This window comes from Garra rufa, chromosome 10 (genome assembly GCF_049309525.1).
Source record: "Garra rufa chromosome 10, GarRuf1.0, whole genome shotgun sequence".
NCBI classification, from domain to species: Eukaryota; Metazoa; Chordata; class Actinopteri; order Cypriniformes; family Cyprinidae; genus Garra; species Garra rufa.
Window position 1 is genome coordinate 43824436 of NC_133370.1, and position 14591 is coordinate 43839026.

The 14591-nt window shown below is 35.9% G+C and overlaps 1 protein-coding gene across 2 annotated transcripts; it reads right to left on the reverse strand.

The window, feature by feature from the left end:
* Positions 1–4745: 4745 nt before the first annotated feature.
* On the reverse strand, positions 4746–9489 carry pfn2a (profilin 2a). Of its 2 annotated transcripts, none has more exons than XM_073849284.1 (3): positions 9176–9487; positions 7975–8167; positions 4746–6780 (listed from the first exon to the last, which is right to left on the reverse strand). In XM_073849284.1, exons 1-3 carry the CDS (start codon positions 9302–9304, stop codon positions 6683–6685), a joined length of 420 nt encoding a protein of 139 aa, XP_073705385.1. In that variant the 5' UTR covers positions 9305–9487; the 3' UTR covers positions 4746–6682. The 2 variants fall into 2 exon arrangements, with proteins under 2 accessions (XP_073705385.1, XP_073705386.1); XM_073849285.1 differs by lacking the exon at positions 4746–6780 and adding an exon at positions 6787–7123 and having other exon boundaries at positions 9176–9489.
* Between the last annotated feature and the right edge of the window lie 5102 nt (positions 9490–14591).

The following is a 14591-nucleotide window of genomic DNA, read 5'->3' on the forward strand; positions in this document are numbered from 1 at the left end:
ACTTCTTAAACCTCATATGCTCGTCTTGTCTAGCTTGGCGTGAACTCTGTGCATTGAGTCAATACAGTTAGGGTATGTCGAAAAACGTATCTAATTTTCTCCTCCAACTTCAAAATCATCCTACACTACTGTTTTAGCTTTTTTTTTGTAAAGGGTGCTTGACCACCTTTGCATGTTCACCTTGTAAACATTTGGGCAGCAAATGGGTTTTTCGACATACCCTAACTGTCTTGTACCGGAGCTAGATAAAACTAGATAAAACCCTTCTTCCTCGGCTGGGATTGTTTAGAGCCCTTTGAAGCTGCATTTAAACTGCATTTTGGAAGTTCAAACTCGCAGGCACCATAGAAGTCCACTAAATGGAGAAAATTCCTGAAATGTTTTCCTCATTTATGACTGTAGAAAGAAAGACATGAACATCTTGGATGACAATGGGGTGAGTAAATTTGTACATTTTTGTTCAGGAAGTGAACTAATCCTTTAAAGCATACTTTGATGCCATACACAGATTGGTCTGCGCATCACCACTTTGAGTATAACACACCTTTTGTTTAGAGCGTTCCGTGCGTTCCATCACGAAATACACAGCATTCAACACAACCAACCAGGTTGTGAACACCATGCCTTTAGGTTCAGCAGGTTATCATTAGGTTTGCGATCCAAAATGCCAGTGTGAACACGAAGCAGACCAGGACCAAATCATTTTCCATTTTGGTCCGGACCAAACAAGCCAAACTACAACCCTAAGTGTAATCAAGATGAATGACAATGAAATCTAAGGAAAATGTAGAACATGTTGTATACCTTCGGTTCTGTGCATGGCATATATGGGGCATGGATGACCACGCCTTCTGGATGTGACACCAAGCTGTATCCACATCTAGCTGACACTTTCAGAAGAGGCTGCCACTCATTTATTACTAGGTTTAAGCAGAAGTAACGTTAAAGTTCATGTCGACCTATGCAAATGAACATGGACCTTTGTGTTACCTTTGATCTTCAGGTTCTCAGAAACTCCTCTATGCAGCCTCACAATCATGCCATTAGTATAGCAGGAGACAGTTGGCGCACTTTTCACCGAGGTCGGTGAGGAACAAGACACTTTCACAGGCAATCCCCACCAAAGTAAGGGAAGAACAAAAGTGTCTCTCTGAAAATACAAGGGGGAGGTCAAAAGAAATACCACATGCTACATGTGACCCTGGAACACAAAACCAGTCTTGAGTAGCACAGGTATATTTGTAGCAGTAACCAAAAATGCGTTGTATGGGTAAAAATGATTTCTTTCATGCCAAAAATCATTAGGATATTATGTAAAGATCATGTTCCATGAAGATATTTGGTAAAATTCCTACCGTAAATATATTAAAACTTAATTTTTGATTAGTAATGTGCATTGTTAAGGACTTTATTTGGACAACTTTAAAGGAGATTTTTCAAGAGTGTTTTTTCGATTTTTTTGCACACTCCGATTCCAGATATTTAGTTGCATCTCGGCCAAATATTGCCCTATCCTAAACAAACCATACATCAATGGAAATCTTATTTATTTTCAGAAAATGTATAAATCTTAAATTCCAAAAAAATACCCTTATGACTGTTTTTTTGGTCCAGGGTCACAATCTATTTACAATAAAATATAAATGCAAACCTCATGCGCTACGTAACATCCATCATATGGAATAACGAAAACAAAGTCTCTCCATGTTCTCAAAAATCTATGCCCACACTCCGAGGGCAACTGTGACAATGGAAGCGGGGAAGTGCTTCCTAGAAAGAGACAAAAATAATTTTACTTGGTAGGCATTCAACAAAGTTTGAGCTACAAGAACATAAGGCTTTGGAGATGTAAACCTCTGTCAATAAGAAAGTTGGACCCAAAAGGAGCCTCTGGTCCATGAACTGTCAACTTCATCAAATCTCCAACACAATCCACCTTGGGTCTCATTCCAAGTAGCCTTTCCACTGTTGGAGTATACAGGGTGTTTAGACCATAAACCTGTCCCCAAAGTGGTTGCAGCTTCATCCAGCCTTTTGTAAGAAATGTGAAAAGAAAAACAAGTCCATTTTGAAAGTTAACTCCATGCTATTAAAAACGAAATAAAATAATCAAAGAGGTTTTGGATAGCTAGCGATATGGAACAACAGAAACGGACTTAAATCATTGCAACTGCATTTAGCAAGTCACAAAGACATAATTACCTGAATTATCTGATTGGTAAGCGTTCTCATGGAGTCTGTGAGAACTGAGATCCGAGGAAAGACTAACACTGCCTCCACCTCCACCATGTGCTTTTGAAGCTTGGTCTTGCCAAATGAGAAGGCGTCCAGCCTGTGCTGCAGATTTCGGCTTCTCGTCCCCTTGATCAAATGACTCTCTTGTCCGTGCATTCTTATTAAAAGAGCCCGCTGAATCAAGACTTTTCTCCTCATCAAATACCACAAAACCACTAACTTTAAGCCAAATAAAAAGAAAACACGTCAGGATTTGTTTCTCTTTAAACGCCATTCGACAAGACCGTTTTGCATACGCAGCACACCACTGCAGTGTGTCGCAAAAACCCGGCTCATTTCAAGCATCTGATATATATAAGATCTTACGTCTACAATTAGTGCACGTCTGGCAAATCAGACGCACCTGTTAAGCAGCCTAATGAAGGGAAATGAAGGGATGCGTGCTTGAGTATGTGGATTTGTGCACCTATTCATGTGTGCGCCAGTGCGCGTTTATACTTTTAAAGTGTAGGCTATATTCAAGGTTTTTTTTTTGTATGTTTTTGAGGTTAATATGTATATAAATTAACTTTTTCACTCACCAGCCAATTTGGTTAATTTTTTTTTTTTTAATTCATCAATTTTTAAGTCACCGGCCATTCATAACTTCTACTAGCCAAAAAAATAAATAAAAATAAAACATTGAAATACATTTGGTATCAGTACTAGGGGTGTGTGATATTGACAAAAAATATCTCAATATTTTCTGGGATTTTATCGATAACGGTATTGATAAAGATAATTAGACAATATGCGGAATGTGTTATTGTGCGTGGACAACTGACTCCTGAATTCTTTGATATTCTTCATATTCTGTGTGCCAGTTCACTGCAGTTTTTCCTTTTTAAAGCCATTTTTTTAAGTGTTCATCATCTTTTGGGTGAAATTCTTACATTTAATCAGTCAATAATAATAATAATAATAATAATAATAATAATAATAATACATACCTAAAAAAATCAAGTCAGTATAAACAAAATTCATCTTTGCAGAAGTTGCATCTAAGGTGCCATTTAGATGTATTTACACACAGTTTAATGAAGCCCAGAGGGACATGGAATGCTTTAACCTGCAGTTACAAATGCATAAACGGTATTATATTTTAAACATAAAACGTTGAATACTGATATTTGAAAGTATTTTAAAAATGAAAAGATACTTCAAATGTGAAATTAAAACCGCTAGTAGGTGGCAGTACGTCACTGCTAATAAATGAGTCATTGCGACCGAACCGAATCAATTAAAGATTTGATTCAATCAGGAAAGAAACACCGTCATGTTGCTCTGAGACGCAAAAAAGTGCTGTGGCTGTGATTTTTGTTGGCGAAATAGAGCAAAAACAGCCAATATGGTGTCTAAAACGTATGTAAGTATCTTGTCTAATGAACTGTATAAAATGAATATCACATTTGTAATCATGCAGATTTTGTAAAGAAAACATTGGCACTTTATGTGATATTATAACTGTATGAAATGATATAAATATATATTTTCTGCCCCATATATCTTTAATGATGTGATCGTTCTAAATGCATATTAACAGACTGATTCATGCAGTGAAAGAACGCACTCTAAATTCGCACTAAATCAGACTTCATTACAGTCGTGAATGCATGCATTTCTGTAGGAGTGTTTTTTTTTTTTTTTTTGCAATATACTCCATAATGTCATGATGTCTCACAAGTTCAGTATTTGCACTAAACCTGCGCAGACTTGGCTTGCTTGAACTTACCCAAGAAATTAATGACTGAACATACAAGAAATGTAACCAGCCAAAGTGGCTAGTGATTTGACAGCGTAAGGCCTGATTTTTACCAGCATTTGGCGCGTATTAATTAAAAAAAAACCTGGACACACACAATTTGCCAGTTTCAAGACTAGATGGCATCCTCAAGTGGCAAATTAGTGCCCGGTTTCATGGACAGAGCTTGGCCTAAACCAGGATTAAGCCATAGTTCAATTAAGACGTTAAAGTACAGAAAAGTTCATCAACAACGGGTATTTTTTTTGGTTGTAGAACAACTTTGATAAAAAGGTTTTGATCCACTTTAAATGTTGACTACTGTATTTTAAGATCAATCAGTTTACGTTTCCTTCAGTTGAAACGGCTTAGACTTGCATTTTAGTCTAGGACTAGGGTTAAGGCATGTCTGTGAAACCGGGGGTAGATGTTGTAACGTAAAGTACATTACTATTCGTATCAGATAAGCTAATTTTACCGGCAATAAGATTAAACCAAGTCATCTGAGGTTGTGCATGTTTGTGAGATTATAGCGACTCCTTCAGGCTTACCCATGTCAAATGAACGAGGCTTAGATAAAAAAATACTCTTTAAAATCAAGAACATGGAAGTTCACATTCTAAACAAGTCATTTTCTGATACCTACCATGCCCTACCCTGTCGTTTGTTGACTTCGTTTTCTACAGATTGATAAAAAGATGCTTGAAGACAAACAAGTGAACAAAATCAATTTTCTGGTTGGAATAGGTTTATTTGATCTGTCTGTAAACAAGGTGGTTAAATCATGGCATTTGTTTGTTTTTTCTTTCCTTCCACGCAAATCGAGTTGAATATCAGCTGGTCAAATGTAAGAAGGGAGAGAATTGGACATAATTTGATGCTTTTCTTTAATCTGTACATTTTCCACACGCCCTGGAGGTTGATTTTTTTTTTGCCAAATATCCCAAAGGTGCCACTGAAGAATTGACTCCTCACAAGGCAGCAGTTAAAATCCATCTCACAGTAGCAACAGATCAGATCTACATTATGGCACAGGATACACAGCTTTATTTAACAAGTTTCCACAATACAACTGACTTCGACTAGTGGTCTTTTTCCAACTAATACCACCATATCCCAGAAAAAGTTAGTGTACACAGTTTACTTCAGTATCTTTTTTTTTTTTTTGTCTATTTAATGAAGCATTTGTACCGTGCTATGACAGTTTGATACATCGCAATTAAGTAGTTTACAAGGCAATAACTTCCAAATGGTTTCATTCTTGAAAATAACAGTTAAAAGTCAAAAATGTTTAAGAATTTTTGAGGTGACATGTTAACAATAAGACTGCCATTTCATCTATTCAAGACATTCATGAGAGGAACTCTCAGGTAGTTATCATATATTTTTTTTTAATTTTCAAACTGTTGAGCCAGTAATAGTGTTTAATAGAAATGAACTTTGTGTTACATACTTGGTGTATTTTAAGTGTTGAAAATTTAGTGTTATATAAAGTCAGCAACAGATGAAGCTAGCAGTCATCTTTCACAACAATAGTTTGGAGCACTTCTGTTAATCCCACCAGATGCAACAAAAAAATTGGTCCTTTTAGAGAACCCAAAGTGAAATGGACTGAACCAGAGGTACATTGGGATGGCAGCACTTTTTGTCTTAAAAAAAGAAAAAGAAAGAAAAAACAAAAAAGGACAAACAAAAAGAAAAACATTTTACAGGAGCTGGCAAACAACAATTATAAGTGCCTGAGCTATTGTAGCGATGGAATGTCCATACAGAGTCCGGGATGCAAAGGCTCTTGGGGAACAACTTAACCCAAACCTTGTAAATGCTGATCTGCCACCACACTCAAAATATTCCAACATTAGACCAATGACTTACAAGACCACATCCAAATACAACAGCAAAAGCATTTGATATAAGGTTCTCAAACTAAAGAAGGTACAGGGCATATAATAGTAGCCGGGGAGAAGGTGGTGCAGTTCATGAGGGCAGGGGGCCAGGGGTGCCTACTAAATGAATTCAGATCAAACGAAAAGAAAAACAATAATCATAAGAAACAAAAGGGTTAAGTGACCGGTTAACTTCATTCTCAAAGCTGAGACGAGGTGGCGTGTAGTTAGTTACTGGAAAACGATGATATTGACCTAAAAGATATGCATGCACTTTTTCCATCCTGGACATGCTGTATACAAGGAAGACCATGAGAGCTCAGCAAGGGCTCGAAGCACTCGAGAGGCGTCAATCTATCTTAAGCTGGTTCATTAGCAGTGCCTAAGGAAAAAAAAAAATTGGACCGTGTAGTGACTTCATTTACTTGGGAATTTACACAAATTCAACGGGTCGTCCAATTTTTTTTAAAAATTCTTCATTTTACATCTATGGTATGTACAGTAGTGTTTGTGACTGAACCTTCATAAAACCAACATGCTTGATTTACTGTGGCACAAAAAAAAAAGACGTCGAAACTCGGAAAACTAAAGAACATGGAACAGAAGGAAAACTTCATAAAAAAAAATGGACAGATTTGGAGAGAGACAACAATGCATCTACTAACTGTTTCTGGTAGTGTTGTCAAGTTGACAAAAAGGGGGCGAGGATGAGGGTGGGGTGGGTAGTGTGGTGCGGTGTATTAAAGTGAGCTGCTGTGTGGATGGATGGGAAGGGGCTGCTTTAGTATCCAACTTTCCTCAGGTACTCAGCCATGCTAAATGCTTTCTTGTTGAGCGATCCTCCGTGGGTACCTTCCTTTCCCATGACTATAACCAACACTGGAGTACATAAGGAAAGAAAAAGACGACAAATGAACAAAACTGAAAAGAAAAAAAAAGAAAGAAAAGAAAACAGAAAAGTCTTTCCCCCCGATGACACGGGGACATTATAGGATATTATCACCATTCTTCCCTTGATTGCTATTAAATTTTTTCAAGACATTAACTGCTTGAAGGAGAAAGCTTAACAGCAAACTTCTTTCTTCTTTCTGTCCCTCAAGTGAAACTAAACAAGCTTAATTACATTAGAACCCTGAATCCCTCAAGTATTTTGCCATTGAGTATGCCTTCTTATTCAATCCGCCTCCATGGACCCCTTCTTTGCCCATTACAAGAACCAAGACTGAAAGAGAAGAAATAGAAAAAGGGGAAAGTTGAGAAGTGCGGTGGTTAGGGGAAAAAAAGGGAACAATCATGAAACAGAGGAGAAAGAGAATCACAATTGCAATCAGAAGTGTTTGCATGCACATGCGCTTCACCATTGAAAGCCACCAAAGTAGAGGAAAGTGATTTGTCAAGAGGTCTGAAGCTGGCTGCTTGAGTTTTGTAGTGAAACATTTTAGTGTACAGGAAAGAGGAAATAGGAAGGGGAATTTGACGCTGCCACATTCCAAAGGACCTTCCACCCACCCCACACACCCTAAATCCTTTTCAAACAGTTACCTTGCTACGATGTCTTCTTATACTATCTAACAAACATGCTTAAGCACGTACGACTTTGGTTACGAATGATCTTTAAAACTTACCACTGAATAATCAGTGTCTGCTTGGCTTGCGCCCTGATGATTTATTTAACACAGATAATAGGGTGTGTTTACCGCACAACCGGTTGATTGATAAATACCTTATTAAACAGTGATAAGGTGAAGGAAAATCTCACACTGTTAGATTAAGAAAAGCTTGTACATGCACAGCGCTGAAAGTCAGCTCTTGGGTGTTTTTCAGAAAGGAGCAGTGGGGGACAGAAGATCGCATTGGCTTAAAGCTATACCTTCCATCTTTTGTTTATCCAAAGAGGACCACAAAGGCAGACTGTATGAGTGGGCACATCTTAGCATTAAGGGTCATTTTGAAATGAGCTAATCTATACTAATACTTGTTCTGCGCAGACGCAGATTGCTAATACAAGTGCTTGTCAGGGGTGATCTGAATATATTTGTGCGCTAAATTAAACAGTTTACATTCATAGTTTACCTTTGCCAGCTCTGCCTATGGAAACATTGTATGTCGGCTCTCCATTATGACTCTTTGTCCTGATGTCCATCGTCCAGTCCCCTTCCAGCGGAAGGCTGTCCCTGATCACAGAGCACTTCTTTTTCCCTAGAGTCAGCCCACTGGTGAAGAAGCCCTCTCGGTCTTTCCCGACAATGACATCGATTTCATCAGGCTGAAAATTAAGAGTTAAAAAGACACTTATTTTAAAAATCACACTTTCATATCATGCACATTACACAAGCTTTTGTAGAAACCCTGAATGGATCATTTGCATGCATGCAAGCAATCTGATCCACGTTGGGAGTATTCAAAATAATAGCAATCTAGGTTGCACCACTTTTTTAACTATAACAGCATGAATAACTCTAAACACTCCAATGCTAATAGAGTGATGCGGGAAAGAGTGAGCATTCACAGGCGACAGGACGCCATCTTTGTGTTCCTGAAGGGAAAAACTTGAAGCACAGGCGCCACTGTCTGAACTTCCTCCTCTCATGGCCTAAGACTGCAGCTTATCTCAAGACTGATCAGACCGAGTCCGATCTCTGAAAGAATCCGGGACATGCGAGGGGGGATCTGTGCATTTGAAGGACTTACAAAATACAAAAACACAATGCACAGCGCGTGGATGTGCTAGAAATCGATATTGCTGAATAATGCAAAAGGAAATGTGTGATTTAATCAGAGCCAGACGCGTTTACAACCAGTGAAAGTCGTCGAAATGCGAAGAAAACTTGATGTGAGGGTCCGGCTATACAGCGGTTGCACTTTGAATAGGGTTATTAGATAAGCATAATGTGCTTCATTGTGATATGAGTAATGAAGTCTAGAGGCCGTGGCCACAGCCCTGTGCTTTCATCTGGGCCTCGATCCATTCAGCAGAAACACTTCAATTCACACACGTCCTTTGCTTTCGTTTGAAAGAAAACGAGGTTCGCTTTTGCCGTAGCAGCTTTGCTAGTGATAAACACGATAACAAGTGTTTGTTTTATTGTAATGCATGCTTGAAATGGTTAGCTGGCGCTAGGCACGAGACCGGCTCCCCGTGCACGCGTGCTAATACTGACTAGCTTGCTAACACCCGAGTCTCTCCCCTCGCCCTAACACACAAATTACACCCCGGATTCAATGAAAACGAAGCGGTAACCGCACCACGGGTGCTAATCTAGCAAAATCTTACCGTTATACCGCTAAAAGTACCACCCTCTGACGATGCCCAAACGTATTTGGCGTCCGTGTAGCCAACAATGGCGGCATCCTGGCAGCTGCCATCGGCCATCAGGTTATCCACGTAGCTTTGCCAAGACATTTTTCTGTGATTTGAAAGGATATATAAGACGAACTACACCCACTGGAGTGGATTTAACGCTACAAGTGCTAAAGGTCTAGCGAGGGCTGTGCGGATGGAGGGTTTTGGCGTCTCCTGTGCTGTCCGGCTCGTTGGCTTGTATGAAATCTCAGCTCGGGCAGGAAAGAAAGCCGACGAACTGAGACAGCGCCTGGGTGTAGTCCCGTGCTATATCCCTCCGCGCAGACGACTCACCACCGCCACTGCGACGCTGGACGAAAGTAGACCCTCTGCTGTGAAAACGCCAGCTCAGTCTCATTATCGAGATGTAATTACTTTCACAACACTTCGTTTTTAACAGAATGTGGAAATCTGTATATCTTAGTTTTGTTATATTTTTCCACATGAAGTGTTCTGATATTTTAGGAAAGTCTCAATTATAGGGATTAGGCCTAGTTCGTCCAAGAATAAAAAAAATCATTTACTCACCCTCGTGTTTTTTTCCAGTGCTGTATGACACACAAATGAAAATATTTTCAACTATGTTGGTAACCATGCAGTTTTGCTTACCGCTGACCGCCCAGTGTTATTATAGACCTAGTTAGGCTAGCTATTAAAAAACTTATAATTTTTTAATTAAAACTATATGTTTTCATTAGTTGATATAATAATAATATTAATAATACTAATAATAATACATATTTTTGGTCATCTGTTTGCCAAGGCAAAATTTCTTATTATCATTTAGTTGAACTTGAGAAAAACTGAAATAAAATAAAATAATAAAATAATTCTTATGTAGATATATATGTGACCCTGGACCACAAAACCAGTCATAAGTGTAAATTTGTCGAAACTGAGATTCTTACGTCATCTGAAAGCATTGATATATTGTTTGTTAAAATAGGACAATGTTTGTCTGAGATACAACTATTTGAAAACCTGGAATCTGAGGGTGCAAAAAAAATCTAAATATTGAGAAAATCACCTTAAAAGTTGTCCAAATGAAGTTCTTAGCAATGCATATTACTAATCAAAAATCAAGTTTTTATATATTTATGGTAGAAAATTTACAAAATATCTTCATGGAACATGATCTTTACTTAATATGCTAATGATTTTTGGCATAAAAGAAAAATCGATAATTTAGACCCATACAATGTATTTTTGGCTATTGCTACAAATATACCTGTGCTACTTAAGACTGGTTTTGTGGTCCAGGGTCACATATAAGAAAACTAAAGAAAATGGAAAACCACACTAAATAGCCTAATTAATACTTAAAATACTAATAATTGAATGAAAATGCAACAAAAATAATGGTGTTATATCAGTGATGTCCATTGTGTGCGTGAAGTATCTTCTGCTTACCAAGCCTGCATTTATTTGACCCAAAATACGGCAAAATCAGCATTGTTGTGAAATATTTTTTCTATTTAAAATAACTGCTTTCTATTTGAATATATTTTAAAATGTAATTTATTCTTGTGATCAAAGTTACATTTTCAGCATCATTACTCCAGGCTTTAGTTGTCACACGATCCTTCAGAAATCATCAAATTATCATTTTCAGTAATTAAAACAGTTGAGTCATTTTTTTGTTCAGGATTCTTTGATGAATAGAAAGATCCAAAGATCAGCATTTTATCTGAAATAAAAAGCTTTTGTTACATTATACACTATACCATTCAAAACCTTGGAGTCAGTATTTTTTTTTTCTTTTCGTGGATATGAATTAATACTTTTATCTAGCAAGGATGCTTTAAATTGATCAAAAGAGACGATGAAGACATTTATAATATTACAAAAGATTTCTATTTGAGATAAAAACTGTTCTTCTGAATTTTCTGTTCATCAAAACAACCTGAAAGAAATTCTACTCAGCTGTTTTCAACAATAATAATAAATGTTTTTGAGCAGAATGTGGGAATGTTTTCTGCAGGATCATGTGACTGGAATAATGTTGCTAAAAATTCAGCTTGAAATCAAAAAAATAAATTACATTTTAAAATATATTTAAATAGAAAACAGTTATTTGTAATAGTAAAAAAAAATATTTCAAAATTTGACCCATGTGTAACACAAATAGAAAACATGAACATCAGTTTAGTTTGTACATTAATATATTTTGCTAATAAAGTCAGGCTACTAATTTTTTATTTTTTTTATAATGTTACAATCATTTTAATACCAACCCTGAAGTCTTCCCCCAAGTATTTTAGTCCAAAAAGTAACATGATACTTTCAAACTTAATGAACGATACATAAAACATGGACTAACTAACAACTTTAAAAACAACACATTGTGTGTGTGTGTGTCTGTGTTAGTCACAAGTGTGTCAAATGTCAGCCTATAATCACAGCCATATTTTGTGAAATCTTTGTCAGTCCTGTAAGTAAATAGAGAAAGCAGTTCCCTCCCCATCAGGTCAGCTTTGATATTTCCATTTTTGTTTTATATCATTTTTGTGAATGTTATGAAAATGTTATATCAAATTAAATAAGAGAACCTGCTGATTCAGAGGACAAATGTTGTCATTTAACATCTAACAAATGAAATGAAAACCTAAAAGTTAAATGTTTTTTTTTCTATTCACACAGAGACATACAACTTCTACAGTCAGTCAGCTCAGTTGGGTGGTGATTCACCATTGACATCCATTGTCATTAATGTCAGGACAGATCATGTGGCAAATGGTGACACAACAAAACCATGACATATTAATATTTACAGGCCAATCTTTTGAGAGACACACCCATTGCCTACAGTTCTGTTATCTCAACTGACTCGTTTGAGAGAGCCAAGGAACATTAGCCTATTGTCATCATCACCTGACCGTGTCACTCCTCTAAATCCAACAGACAACATAAGATAAAAAGTAGGAAAACAAAAAAGCCTGTTGCATTATATGGATTAGGCACACGAGTAAAAAAGGATCCTATAATGATAATGCACATAAAAATGACTGATTTTACTACACTTTTTGAGAAATCACATTTTCTAAAATGTAATAGATGTGGAGCTTCAATACTGGATATGTAATCTTTGAAAAATCCACAAGATGGGAGGCTCCTCACTGTTGAGCTAAACCACTTCCTGCTTTTCCTCAAAGTAGGTTAATGGTCATGTATTTACTGCACGTTATTTCTATATTACACTTGACATGTAGAAAATTAAAAAATGCAATTATTATATGTTTGGAACATTAGGATCGAAAAGAAATATAAAACAGAGATAATAGAGGATTCCAGAATGTTCAAGCGATGAAGTGAAATCCGAAGAATCAGTGTGTGCAGAATGCAATTACTCCCCCTACTGGTCATAGTTGATATTCTGCACAACTCCACTGAATTAATGTATATAATAAAAAATAATAATAAAATAAAATAAAATAAATAATATACACTAAAAGGTAAACGTTTTTCAACAGTACGATTTTTCAGCATCATTACTCCAGTGTTGCATGATCCTTCAGAAATCCAAAATAATAAGCTGATTTGCTGCTCAAAAAACATTTATTATTATTATTATTATTATTATTATTATTATTATTATCAATATTTAAACAGTTGAGTACATTTTTTTCAGAATTCTTTGATGAATAGAAAGATAAAAAGATCAGCATTTATCTGAAAACGCTTTTGTAACATTATACACTATATACCATTCAAAGGTTTGGAGTCAGTATAATAGTTTTTGTGGGAAAAGAAATTATAGAAATTAATACTTTTATTTAGCAATGATGCTTTAAATTGATCAAAAGTGATGATAGAGACATTTATGATGTTACAAAAGGTTTCTATTTCAGATAAACGCTGTTTTTCAGGAATAAATTACATTTTATAATATATTCAATAGAAAACAGGCATTGTAAATAGTAAAATTGTACTGTTTCTGCTGTACTTTGGATCAAATAAATGCAGGCTTGGTGACCAGAAGAGGCTTCTTTAAAAAACATTTAAAAAAATGTACTGGTGGCGTACAATAAAATAAATGTACAATGTTTCTGATAACAATACTGGATGATGGCATCTAGAAAGGTACTTCACTTTGCACTTTGCGGAAAAAAAGCACCATAGATTTTTTCTCCAACAGTGGTTTTGTATGTTGATTTCACTTCTCTCTCTAAAATATTATTCTTTTTTGTGTGTGTATATGTGTGTAAGAGAATTCTGTCAAAAAATGTTAACATATTTTTGTAATATCTCCTGGATGCTCAATAAAAACATATGTGACCCTGCACCACAAAAACAGTTATAAGGGTTTATTTTTTGAATTTGAGATTTATATCAAGCTGAATAAATTGGTTTTAATAGGACAATATTTAGTCGAGATACAAGTATTTGAAAATCTGGAATCTGAGGGTGTAAAAAAAAAAAAAAAAAAATTGAGAAAATTGCCTTTAAAGTTGTCCAAATGTTCTTAGCAATGCATATTACTATCAAAAATTAAGTTTTGATATATTTACAATAAGAAATTTATTATAGGAAATTTATTATTATAAAAATCTTATTTTTATTAAGAAATATCTTAATAAAACATGATCTTTACCTAATGTCCTAATGATTTTTGGCATAAAAGAAAATCGATAATTTTGACCCATGCAATGTATTTTTGGCTATTGTTACAAATATACCCATGCTACTTAATGGTTTTGTGGTCCAGGGTCACATATGAATATATTCAGGCAAGAACAAAAATGTGCATACATATTCATAGCATCTTCTTAAATGTTAAGATGTTTTTCATAAATGTTAAGTCGGTTTAGATTTAATAGATTATTTTTTATATTTTTTATAGATAGTAGTAGTAGATAGATAGATAGATAGATAGATAGATAGATAGATAGATAGATAGATAGATAGATAGATAGATAATCTGTGATTTAACTTAACCCTAGTCATGCTTATTATTTTTGCGTCGACAATAATAGTGGAAACCTTAAAACACTTTTATGTATACAAGACTGAAGCAGAATTTCGAAAAATAAACGTACTCTGACGAATATTTACACTAAAAGTGAATTTTAAAAAGTAGGGAAAAAAGTAAGTGTGACAACTAGCTCTGGACTCCCCATCATTTTTTGTCTAGCACTAAACGAACACGTTTTATAAAGAAAAAAACATTCCGACGAAAAGTCACTCGTTGTTTTCGCGTTATAATATGCGTATATTGAAAACGAAAAGGTATGAACTTACGCAAATGCACTAGTTCTAGCGTAGGCAGCCGTATTCACCATCCGTTTTGCGCGCCATGCCTGTTGCGCTCATTTCCCAGCATGCATCGCGAATTTATATAGCCATCTTG